Raw genomic sequence first — 13,191 nt, 5'->3', positions numbered from 1 at the left:
TGGTGTTTGTGTCTGCATGAGAATGCATTTACCCTCTTCTGCTACCTGTAGAGTTATTTTGTCCTTTTTCATAATCATTAACCAGTATATTTTGCTCTTTCAATCTTTCCTCATAAATCAGTCCTTCCAGCCTCCTAATCAGTTGGTTATTGCACTTGTCTGAATTCCCTCCAATTTATTACCTTTCTGCTTGACAGGTACCCAACCGGAGCACAGCATTCCCAGTGTGAGGCTGCAAATACTATCACCTCCCTGCTCTGGGATGGCATGCCTCTGTGTATGCAGCCCCACATTACATTGACCAACTGTGAACTCTCACCTCAAGAGTCCTCCCAGTTCTTGGGGACTCATGTATCCATATGGTGAATTTTTTGGGTAACCCCAGACACACCTAGGTCTCAGAGGAATCGGGGAGTTAGCTAATTTGTGACAAAAGTTTGTCACTCTCCTGCTTCCTTCCCTGTCTTTGCCTGTCATGTATGCAAGGAAAATGGTGAAGGAAATGTCACATCCCCACTGTATTTCTGGATTTGGGGAGAAATTGGAGATGAAGTAGATAATAGAGGCCTACGCACCAGACACAGAGGTAATGGTTCTAGCCTTACCTGCATCCTTGTTCCACACGGCGAGCACTCGGAAGATGAAGGCACTGAATGTGGCTGCAAAGAAACCACGCCAGTAATTGCGCACGGCAAAGTAAGTGGAAGTGACCTCAATGCTGAAGAGCACCCCTAGAGAAAACAGAGATGTTATCACCTGGACATATAATGGAAATCTCCCCAGAACGTCTAGTATCCCATCCAGCCATCATTAGCCACTGTTCCCATCAAGTTTGGATCAAAAAGAATTGCAACAGGAGGCAGAATTGAAGGATGGCAAAAGGTCAGAGGGTAGAGTCTCTTGCTGATGGAGGGTGTCTCTCTGTGGGGAGGACATAACAAGGAATGAGTGTGGGTGAGGCTGCAAACTATAGGAATGGTCATTGAATTGGGGGTCGGGGTCCTGAGGAAAGGCAGAGGAAGGGGAGCAGCCACTTGCCTCCAAGTGTGTCCCGAAGCAGCAGCCAACCCCTACAGCACAGCCCACAGTTAGGACATCAGTGTATAATACGGCTGCTACTGGTGGAAGAGAACAGACAGACAAAAGACAAGAGGAAAGAAAAGGGAGAGTGAGTGACAAAATTAGACCAAGTGTCACAGCTTGTCACCAACCCGCTATCACTAATGCTTGTGGGGGTTGTATGTCCATAACCTCTTTCTCATTCCTCCCTCCTGGACACCTCCAAACTATCCAAAGGGGCTGAGGTAAAATTGGGTCTGGGAATAAGGCATAGGCACTAGTCAAATGATGAGATGCACAGTCTCATGCCTCATTGAAGTACATTGTATTTCTAGCTCTCATGGTTGTGAAAAAATGCCCCAGTCAGGAATTCTGTGTTGTGGCCACTTCATCATGACTGCTGGTGTGGTGTCAGCAGAGGCCCCATATGCAGACCAGTGGGAGCTAAGTCGTTCCTCCCTCCAGTGCAGAGCAGGAACGCGTGCGGGAGCATGGTGGGGGGGGTCAAATGCCGGGCAGGGACGGAAGGAGAAGAGACTCTATCTTCCTCTCCCTGTTCCTCTCCCCCACCCCACCCCCTGGCATGTTCAGCCTCTCTGCCTGGCAGCCTAGTGGGGAGTGGGACGGAGCTGCAGCTGCCAGGGAGAGCAGCCGAACATGAACTGGAGTGGCACAGAGAGCCCACCTCCTCACAGGTAATGTGGAATGGGGAGAGTGCTGTGGCCCTGGGCTGGGTTCAGGGGCGGGAGGGGTCACTAGCAGGGAAGACGTGGGGCGATCATGCTGTCCTCACATTTACTTTGTGCCCCTCTGGAATGGGGAGGCACCAGTCAGTATTGCCTGTCTGAAGAAAGGGGGTGATGGTCTAGAGACAGGGGAGGCCCCAGTTTTCCCAAAGAAGAGTGCTGCTGGGTCAAACACCAATTCAGCAGACCGCTTTTGTCCGGATGGTCCCTAACACCCCAAGGAGCGTAGAGGCCATAGCTATAGTGCAGGAGCAAGGCCTAGGGGTACCCCCAAGTGGGGAAAAGCCTAGGACCCATCTTGATTTAATCTGCCCTGTGTGAACCCCTGAAATCCACTGCTTAAAAATGAGGAGAGAGGAACACACCATTCCATGGGAAAATATATATCAAACAGGAAATTACCTCAAAACAAATCCATCCAAACAGGAAATAACATTAAACATATCTCTGAATAGGAAATAACCTCAAAAGGAGCTAGCTAGGACAAGAAATGACCTCTACTTGCTACCGTGGCAGAAACAGGAAGCTAAATCATGGTTAGGGCCAGAAAAGCCATTATGAAAACTTGGTATCTGAGTATCTCTACATTTATTTGCCTCACCTTCAAGGCTGGTGGGCCCAATCAGTTTGTGAGTCTGGAAGGAGGTTTCATCTCACTGCTGCTAGCACCCCAGCTCATTCCAGCAGTGTTTGCTTTGTGCATGCATATCTCTGATAAGCAGTGAGGGTCCCACAATCAGAGCTGACACAATGAGCTTGGCAAAAGCCAAATGAAATGCCTTTTGCTCCTTCTGTGAGTCTATCAGCTCTACATATGGAGTTTGGGGGCCAGAGACTATGGAAGAGATTCTCCTGTAGTATACCTATCTTTGTAATTGCTACGTGCAACTCCTGTGTCCTCTGTGCTGCAATTCTGCATGTCCAGGAATCTGCTATTGCTGGGGTGGCTACCATTTTTTGTAAGGCGGAGTTTCTGCAGCCTGTTGCAAGGCGAGACACACATTGGACTGTCCCATGGAGAGGCCACTTTCTTTTGTTTTGTTTTGCTTTCTTTTACCACCTCCCCACAAAAATATTCCTATGGGAAGCACTGGATTCCTCCCCAGGTATTGTCACTGTTGGGCTGTGGTACCGCTGCCGCCTTCTAGGGCTCGACAGCACACTCAGTGGCCACACTAGAGTTGCTCCACACACCATGCTTACATTCTGCATGAGCAATGGAGGATTCTTTACTAAGGTTTGGAGACAAGAAAGGGTCCATGTACACTAGGTGCAAGGCTTAAACATGTATATTAACTGATGTCGCAGTCCAGTTAAGAGGTAATAGGCTGTCCACAGGGGTTAAAGTGAAGTGGGTGGGGGCATTTCTCCCCCTCCTCTGCTAATGCGGAGGGAGCTCCCCCTCTTCCTCCTGGCTTGGGTAAGCAGTGCCCCTTCACAGCTCACCCTGCTTCTTGGCTGGTGCTGTAAGAGAGCCCTCTGCTGTTTTAATATCCTTTAACCCCTAGTTGCTCCTCTAGTCCATCCCTCTCTTGGAGGTAATTAAGAGTTGGCCTGCAGACCCCACTGGCCCATCATCGGTGGGAGCCCCTTTGCACTGTCCCTCTTGTCATCCAGAGTAGTGAGAGTCTCACGCCTCGTGTTTGTAGAGGGCTCCTCCTGTGTGGTGTTGCTGGCCCTCAGCCAGTCACAGCCTGCTTCTCCTGCTAGACACCTGGCTCTCATCCAGCCTCCTTTTTGCAGTTCTCAGGCTGCCTGCTATCTAGCCTTCCCTCTGAAGCCAACGTCAAGCTGCCTCCGGCCTGCTGCTCCATTCTAACACACGTTTCATGTTCTCTGTGTGTGTATATAAATCTCTCCACCGAATGAATCCAACGAAGTGAGCTGTAGCTCACGAAAGCTTACGCTCAAATAAATTTGTTAGTCTCTAAGGTGCCACAAGTACTCCTTTTCTTTTTGCGAATACAGACTAACACGGCTGCTACTCTGAAAACACATACCTCTGTCTCTTTCCCTTAGAAGGATCCCCTGCCCTCTGGATGGCAGGTCTGTTACCAGTCTGCTAAGCATTCAGAAGCCCTCTATGGCTAGATGCTAACTGGCTGCTTTTTGTTTATGGCAAACAGTAATGAAAAGAACTCTTTAGGATGGCCTGAGCCAAGACCGGGCTACAGTTTATTATTCCCCTCATTCATTCCATCTAAAGACAGGAAGTGAAGTATTTGTCTCAAGGAAATAACACAGTATTTGAACAACCATCAAACTGTGAATACCCTCAAAATTACCCTGGGCACAGCAAACCAGTGATCGGAGTAGTGCCTTGGCGTGGGGTGGGCACACTCAGATACCTGCTCAGGACTAATCAAAAGGGAAACATTCTATGACAAATGATCTATGTATCAGTTTTCACCCTCTTGACTGGAGGCTGTTGCACCTTGTTTGCTGTTGCCCTGGGCCTTGCCCATCTAGCTGAACAATAGATATATCTCTATATCTCTGTCATACGTGTTATTTAAGAGAGTGACTCTGATTCAGAAGCAAAGATGTGAGTGTTTAACACTCACATTTCTCTCCAAAGCCATATTATTCTCTAGCTTACTGATAAAGAATTTATTTTGTGCACTAAAAATATAACTTCCTGTTCATGAGTATTATCACTTGCTGCCCATGAGTGATGTCACTCCCCACCACTAGTGTTTTTTGGTCCTTCCTCTCTGTTGTGGAAGGTGGTCTTTACTGATTGTGTAGGCAGACCCATCTTTGGAGATTCGGCCTGATATGTGGGGAATAAATAGGCTCAGCAATTAGTGATGACACTTCCTGCCCAAATGTCACTTCCTCTATGGCATTTCCCCCCTCCCCCCCACCTTGCCTTCCATCCTCCATGATTACATGAAAAAAGAAATAACATTTCACCACAGAACTGGAAAGGAGGTAAGTCTGTGCAGAACTTGTTTTCATGCAGGAGATTCACAGTGAGACAGTTGAGGTGATGTATACAAAATGTCGTATATAAGAATACACTTGCCTCCGAGAGGAGCCCCGAAGCAACATCCAACTCCAACCGCGCAAGCCGCCACCAGGAGTTCGAGCTGCCTGTACACATTCTGGAACAGAGAGCCCAGCCAGAGAAGGGCATGCCAGGGTTAGAGGGAGCACAGCCACAGGGTTAGTCCCCACATCCTCCAAAATGAAGCAACAGCCAGCAGCAAATGCAGCCGTCTCTGCTATGGTGAGCCGGGCTCTACACATTGCCAGTCTTTAGTACAGTAAGCTTGTCTCTAATATGGAGATCTGGTCACTAAGCACAGCCAAGGTTTACTGTACTGCAGTGATGTGGTGCCTGCATGCCACCAATCTACTCTTGTGCACCAGTCTCTATATAGATCTGGTCTATATAAACAACTGCTGTAGTTATCTTATATTACACAGCCAGCCTCTGCAGGGAGCCAGTCTGCACAAGCTGTTTCTATTACAGTGAGTCAGTCTCTCTATATAGCATATAGTTAGCCTCTAGGGACACTGCCAGTCTTAATAAACAGCTCATCATTACAACAATCTTTTTACTGTAAAGGGTGTTTCTACAGCAGATATATAGACCACTCCTATGATTAGCAGTGCTCTGTGCATGCACATTCTAAGACAAACTGGTCTTTATGCAAAGCTATTTGGCAAGTCTTTATGCATGGAGGGTGACTACAATGAGGCAGCTTATGGCTTCAGCACTATCAGAATCCAGACGTGCCAGACCATATTCCTAGCCAGTCTGTTCTGTAACTTAGTATGCCACATACCTGGCCAGTACTTATAACTAACTGGACTGTATACCTGGCCACTCTCCATAATCCTGGCCAGTGCATGTAATGTACTGGTCTGTAACACCTTGGTGAACTGAGTGCGTTCCCTGTACCAATATCCTGCCCCCTCCCCCTGCTATGCCCTCCTCCGGAGAAGAAATCATGTTGCCTCTCCCAGGAGATGGATAGCTTCAGGACAAGTGTATGCAGAAACCTGTGCCTTACCTCATACACGCCACAGAAGATTGACATGAACTTGCTGAGCACAGCAGCACAGATGCTGGCAATGTGCACAAAGGGACCCTGTCAGAGAAGAGAAGTGGAAAGATGATGAGGAAAGAGGGTCAGTGACATTGTGCAATTGACATAGATTTAATAAACACAGAAGTTGGCACACGCTCTCCTCTCTCTCTCTCTCTCGTCATCTCTGTCTCTCTCCCCCCACCTCTCCCCTCTTTCTCTCAGGTAGGAAATCACTGATTTGAAGGTATCTCAGCATCTTCCTGACAGGTTTGGTCACAGAGACCCCCCTTTGGGACTGTCACCTGATGTGCTGAGATTACCTCTGAGCCCATTTTCCCTGCCAGCTTGGGACTCCAAAACCCTGCCTTGTTGAGTCAGACACACTAGCCTGCTGCAACACAGACCCAGGTCTGGTCCCAAAGCTGCAGACTTTAACCAAAAACTGCTCAGCAGGTCATCTATCTCCAGCACCCAGACACCCAGTTACCAATGGGATCCAAACCCCAAATACATCCATTTTACTCTGGATAAAGCTTATACAGGGTAAACTCATAAATTGTCCACCCTCTATAACACTAATAGAGAGGTATGCAGCTGTTTGCTCCCCCAGGTATTAATCACTTACTCTGGGTTAATTAATAAACAAAAGTGATTGTATTCACTATAAAAAGTAGGATTTAAGTGGATTCAAATAATAACAGACAGAACAAAATAAGTTACCAAATAAAATAAAGCAAAAACACGCAAGTCTAAGCCTAATACATTAAGAAACTGATTACAGATAATATCTCACCCTCAGAGATGTTCCAATAAGCTTCTTTCACAGATTAGACTCCTTCCTAGTCTGGGCCCAATCCTTTCCCCGGTACAGTCCTTGTTAGTTCCAGCTCAGGTGGTAACTAGGGGTTTTCTCATGACTGCAGCCTCCTTTTTCTCTTCCACCCCCTTTTATAGCTTTGGCACAAGGCGGGAATCTTTTGTCTCTCTGGGTCCCCACCCCTCCTTCTAAATGGAAACGCACCAGGTTTAAGATGGAGTCCACCATTCTTCCTGGGCTGGCTTACAGGAACACAGGAAGGCTTGCAAGTAAACAGAGCCATTTACAACCAATTGCTCTAGTCAATGGGAGCCATCAAGATTCTAAACGATCGTCAATGGCCCACACTTTGCATAATTACAATAGGACCTCAGAGTTAGACTTTATATTTCTAGCTTCAGATACAAGAATGATACATGCATACAAATAGGATGAACACACTCAGTAGATTTTAAGCTTTGTAATGATACCTTACAAGAGACCTTTTGCGTAAAGCATATTCCAGTTACTTCATATTTACACTCTTAAGCATATTTCCATAAATCATTATGGAGTGCAATGTCACTCTTCCTTTAACCCTTTCTCTAACAAACCTTTTACAGAGTCAGGAAAATGACCAATGGGAGGTCAATGCTGTAGGGAAATTCAGAAACAAAAGCAGAGCGGGAGGGTGTGTGAAATGGCCCCTTATCCATAAAGATAAGATATTTATAGCCCCTTCCTCCCCAGGGCTTCACAGTGCCCAAAGAGACACCTATACCTGCCTCCCCCTCCCTGGCCATCACTCCACACAGACACAACAGCAACCCTCACCTCTTTCCCTATAGGCATGCCACTACCCAGCCCAGCTGTCAGGCCTACGACTTTGGCCACAAAAGCTTTGAGCGTGAGGTATTCCTTGAGGACCACTCCCCGCATGATTGTCTTCAGCTCAGGAATCCCAGACCCTGAAAAAAAAACAGACCAGAGAATGAATAAATAAGCCACAGAAACAAGGAACATGCCATACAGAAAAAGAGACAGACAAAGACAGATCTTCCCTTGCCCCCTGCTCTCACCAACAGCCTGTGGGGAGACAAGGTGGCAGAAGACAGCAGCGAAGAGGATGAGGATGAGGGGGTAGGTAACCCAGGCCAGGTACTGCATAGGGACACTCGGGTGCAGCTCCTTGTACATCCACTTGTAAGCTGTGGGCAGACAGAGCAGGAGTCAGCGAGAGCAGTACCTCCCCAAAGGGGCTGATGAGCATCAAACAAACCCAGCTCAAAATCAGGATAGCCCAACCGAGAACAATCCAACCACGTTCAGGACTGAACCTCACAGCAGAAAGGGGTCCTGCCAGCAGAGAGCAGGTGTCACAGGGAGCAATGTGTATTAGGGGGATGTGAAACACAAGGCTAAATGAACCTGAAGACTGAATTCACCCCAGTATAAAGAGGGTCTCACAAAATAGGATGTGGGGACTGGATTAGAGGAGCTGTGTGTACGTATGTATCTTGAGGGAAGAAATATAATATTAAATTAACAGGACTTCATGGTCAAGCCATACCATTCTACCATGGCCTGTAACTGTTACATATCCTAAGCTAAGCAGGGGATGTCTGGCCTATATTTTGAGGAGCAACTTCCAAATAAAATGAATGTTCTGCAAGAACTAGTGTGACTCTTTAGAAGAGGATACTCTCCCCTCTAGGTCAGTACTGATCCCAGTTCCCCAGTGTGGTGCGAGAAAAGCTGTGCTCAGGGAGTGGTGTGGGTGACAAACTAGGGGATATTCTGCCCTGGGAGTTAGTACTGACCCCAATGGCACTATGGGGCAATGTGCTGCAGGGAGCTGGTGCTGAAGGATGAGGAACATGAGATATTAGGCATAGAAGTGAATTGTTCATGTGATTTATGAGGCAGTTTCATAGCACCTGAATGGGACCCACCCTGCAGACTCTTGGCGCTGGCATAATCCATTCCCCAGCTCACCAGCGCCATGACCAGACCCAACAGAACCAGGAATATCCAGTCTTCTCCAAGCTTCTTGGTAACATATTTCTGAATGTGTCTAGCACAGTCTGTGGATGAGAAAAAGTCTTGAGACAAGAGGGTAAGCCAGGGAGGGTCAAGAAATATTGAGGAAGCCCCCTGTCTGTCTCTTTTTTCCCTTATTGAGGATGGCAAGATAGCAGAGTGACATTCTATACCTTGGGGGAGCATCCTGTAACCCCCATATTCCTCATTTATATATAATTGTGATCTTGCATATAAAGCAAGCCATGTGAGGTATCGGGGAAAGGTTATAATCTGCTGAAAGTCATTTTTCTATCCAAATATGTATATCATTAACGCCTATGAAGTTGTGAGATTGTGTATGGTTGTCACTAAACCATGCTGTAAGTTGGGGGATCAGCCAGATATTAGATCCCCAGAGGCAACAGCAAGACAAATAACCAATGTCCGGGTGGGATGTCAAACAACCCATCAACAACCATTGTCCAGCAAGGGAGCTACAATTCAATGACTCACCTGAATGAATCATGAGGCCACACCAGGGGAATTGCTCAATCTTGTCTGGAGTCTCAGCAATGCCCCCAGACATGCCTGGACTTGTGCTCCCCAAGAACATGGGACTGAGGGTATAAAACAGAACACAGTGGCCACATGCTGGGCCTTTCCCCTGCCCCCACCTATGCTGCAAGCAACAGGAACACTCTGAAGATTCCAACTGAGGGGATTGGCCCAGATTTCAAGGGTGAAATCTGTATACTAGGCACTGCAATATCCAGTGGGGTGAGAAAAACTGCTTAATCTATATGTTGCTGAGTCTAATAGGGTTGAAAGTTTAGACGGCGTGCTTATATTTTATTTCTTTTAGTAACTAACTCTGACTTTTTGCCTATCACTTAATAACACTTAAAATTTATCTTTTGTAGTCAATAAATTTATTTAACTGTTTATCTTTACCAGCGAGTTTGTATGAAGTGTGTGGTAAATCTGCTTAGGTTTTACAAAGGCTGGTGTATATCCACTTTCCATTGATGAAGTGGTGAACCAATTAATAAATTGGCATTGCTTCTCTTAAGCAGTACAAGACAGTATATTCCTGGGCTATAGTGCTGGGATCTGGGGGGATTTGGCTCTGGTGCCTTTCTCTATGTGATTCATGAGTGGATCTGGGAGCATTCATGCAATAAAGCTGGGTGTGCGGTTCCACATGCTGTTGTGCTGAGTGATCACAGTGCCCGGAGGGGCTTGCTGTTGGTTGCTAGCAAGGCATTGTGAGAGACAGCCCAGGCTGGAGAGAGTTCAGGGAGCACAGCAGTCCCACAGTCCCAGCCTGCACCCTGGAGATCCCATTACAAGCAGCTCCTATGGAAACATCATGTCTGAGTGCTGGAGGAATCAGCACATATCCCTGCGCTATACAGTACTGCAAAGTCTTCTGCAGTATGGGCAGGATGGGGTGTTAACCTCCTGTGCACCAGAAGGAGAGATCTCCTCAAATGATCCCACAAGTGTGAGAAAGGCCTCTTTCTACAGATCTCCCCCTACAGGAGATCTGTAACCTACTGTGTGATGGAAGGAGAGACTGCTCTGAGAAAAACTATCCCTTGCTGTCACACATATTCCTGGGGGGCAGATGGGAAAGGAAATTTAGCCTCTGCTAGCGTCTCCTCTTCCACCCAGTGGGACTTCTTCCTCCTTCTCCTGGAACAAGGCTCACTTGTCCCCCCTTTGCCCCACTTGAATTCCATCCCTCTGCACCTCCAGCTTGAACTGTCCATCTTTTGGTAATAAAGTGAGCCTGTCCGTCCAGTGTGGCTGAGTGGTCCTACCTTGGCATTTGGAGTACCGCTCCTCTTTGACCTCTGTCTGGCTGTCCCATTTCTGGGGGCTCTGGCTGTTCCCTTGGGTCTCTTTCTTACCCAGTAGTTTTGTCGCTTCCTTCTGTGCAAAGTCAGAGAGCTGGTCTGTGTACTGCCTATAGAGCTAGAGGAGCCGGAAGAGGGAAAGATGAGAGGAAAAAGCAAGGTTAATATCCCAATTCACAGACAGAGACAAAGAGACAGCTCCACAGATGACAGAGAGTACCACGGACAGTCAGATGCACAAACCCAAGCAAACCCAAACAGAGAAGACAGAAACACAGGAAGACCCAGACAGACAGAGTTTGTCTCATTGTCCTTCTCCTCTGCTGGTCCTTACCTATTGGGAAGAAACAAGTTCACACCCACAGTAGCCCATCCATTGTTCCCTGCCTACAATCTCTCGCCATCATCTCCAGCCACTTACGACTGGGTGTGATCTCTGTGAGCAGCTCTTCTCCACAACAAGCGTGGTCTGGGATTGGGGGTGGCATGAATATTACATACTCCATGTGACTGATCTTCCCTCAAACATGTCTGGCTCCTGTCACCATATTGCTGGGGCCAGGCCACCATCCACAGCCTACTCCAGGGCTACAGACTCCCAGACTTCCATTCCTAGTAAGGACCAACAGGCTCATTTAGGGCAGAATGGGGCTTTTGCTGACTGTCCCATCCTCCCTCCACATTGTGCCAGAATTGATTTTGTGATCGTTAATCCACCAGTGATAGAGCTCAGCTTGAATCTCTCAGTGGTGAAAAACCATCTTTCTCCATTGCCTGGACTTAACTGTAGTATTAAAGCTGCATTTTCCCTACTATGGTTTAAAATACGGCCTTGCTTTCATAGAATCATAGAATATCAGGGTTGGAAGGGACTTCAGAAGGTCATCTAGTCCAACCCCCTGCTCAAAGCAGGACCAATCCTCAACTAAATCATCCCATCCAGGGCTTTGTCAAGTCTGACCTTAAAAACCTCAAAGGAAGGAGATTCCACCGCCTCCCAAGGTAACACATTCCAGTGCTTCACTACCCTCCTATTAAAAACCTTTTTCCTAATATCCAACCTAAACCTCCCTCACTGCAACTTGAGACCATTACTACTCATTCTGTCATCTGGTACCACTGAGAACAGTCTAGATCCATCCTCTTTGGAACCCCCCTTTCACAGGTAGGTGAAAGCAGCTATCAAATCACCCCTCATTCTTCTTTTCTGCAGACTAAATAATCCCAGGTCCCTCAGCCTCTCCTAATAAGTCATGTGTTCCAGTCCCCTAATAATTTTTGTTGCCCTCTGCTGAACGCTTTCCAATTTTTTCACATCCTTCTTGTAGTGTGGGGCCCAAAACTGGACACAGTACTCCAGATGAGGCTTCACCAATGTCAAATAGAGGGGAACAATCACGTCCCTCGATCTGCTGGCAATGCCCCTACTTATACAACCCAAAATGTCATTGGCCTTCTTGGCAACAAGGGCACACTGTTGACTCATATCTAGCTTCTTGTCCACTGTAACCCCTAGGTCCGTTTCTGCAGAACTGCTGCCTAGCCATTCGGTCCCTAGTCTGTAGCGGTGCATGGGATTCTTTCGTCCTAAGTGCAGGACTCTGCACTTGTCCTTGTTGAACCTCATCAGATGTCTTTTGGCCCAATCCTCTAATTTGTGTAGGGCCCTCTGTATCCTATCCCTACCCTCCAGCGTATCTACCTCTCCTCTCAGTTTAGCGTCATCTGCAAACTTGCTGAGGGTGCAATCCATGCCATCCTCCAGATCATTAATGAAGATATTGAACAAAACCGGCCCTAGGACCGATCCTTGGGGAACTCCGCTTGATACCAGCTGCCAACTAGACATGGAGCCATTGATCACTACCCATTGAGCCCAACAATCTAGCCAGCTTTCTATCCACCTTATAGTCCATTCATCCAGCCCATACTTCTTTAACTTGCTGGCAAGAATACTGTGGGAGACCATGTCAAAAGCTTTGCTGAAGTCAAGGAATAACACGTCCACTGCTTTCCCCTCATCCACAGAGCCAGTTATCTCATCATAGAAGATTAGTCAGGCATGACTTGCCCTTGGTGAATCCATGCTGACTGTTCCTGATCACTTTCCTCTCCTCTAAGTGCTTCAGAATTGATTCCTTGAGGACCTGCTCCATGATTTTTCCAGGGACTGAGGTGAGGCTGACTGGCCTGTAAGTTCCCTAGATTGTCCTTCTTCCCTTTTTTCAAGATGGACACTACATTAGCCTTTTTCCAGTCTTCTGGGACCTCCCCCGATCACCATGAGTTTTCAAAGATAATGGCCAATGGCTCTGCAGTCACATCCATCATCTCCTTTAGCACTCTCGGATGCAGGCATCCAGCCCCATGGACTTGTGCTCGTCCAGCTTTTCTAAATAGTCCCGAACCACTTCTTTCTCCACAGAGGGTTGGTCACCTCCTCCCCATTCTGTGCTGCCCTGTGCAGTAGTCTGGGAGCTGACCTTGTTCGTGAAGACAGAGGCAAAAAAAGCATTGAGTACATTAGCTTTTTCCACATCCTCTGTCACTAGTTTGCCTCCCCCATTCAGTAGGGGGCCCACACTTTCCCTGACCTTCTTCTTGTTGCTAACATACCTGTAGACACCCTTCTTGTTCCTCTTAACATCCCTTGCTAGCTGCAACTCCAA

The 13,191-nt window shown here is 47.4% G+C and overlaps 1 protein-coding gene across 1 annotated transcript in view; it reads right to left on the bottom strand.

The window, feature by feature from the left end:
* The window catches only part of CLCN1 (chloride voltage-gated channel 1), a 56,058-nt gene that overhangs the window by 27,396 nt on the left and 15,471 nt on the right, over positions 1–13,191 (bottom strand). Inside the window, exons 2-8 of the mRNA XM_038387833.1 lie at positions 10,487–10,640; positions 8,579–8,725; positions 7,721–7,849; positions 7,476–7,609; positions 5,828–5,905; positions 4,834–4,912; positions 606–731 (exon numbers count right to left, since the gene is read on the bottom strand). Of these exons, the coding sequence (XP_038243761.1) occupies positions 606–731; positions 4,834–4,912; positions 5,828–5,905; positions 7,476–7,609; positions 7,721–7,849; positions 8,579–8,725; positions 10,487–10,640 (847 nt within the window). The remainder of the gene's footprint in view (positions 1–605; positions 732–4,833; positions 4,913–5,827; positions 5,906–7,475; positions 7,610–7,720; positions 7,850–8,578; positions 8,726–10,486; positions 10,641–13,191) is intronic.

The sequence above is a fragment of the Dermochelys coriacea genome, chromosome 1 (genome assembly GCF_009764565.3).
Source record: "Dermochelys coriacea isolate rDerCor1 chromosome 1, rDerCor1.pri.v4, whole genome shotgun sequence".
In the NCBI taxonomy this organism is placed as follows: Eukaryota; Metazoa; Chordata; order Testudines; family Dermochelyidae; genus Dermochelys; species Dermochelys coriacea.
Note: the sequence above shows the minus strand (reverse complement) of the source record. Positions and strands in the feature narration are given on the sequence as shown.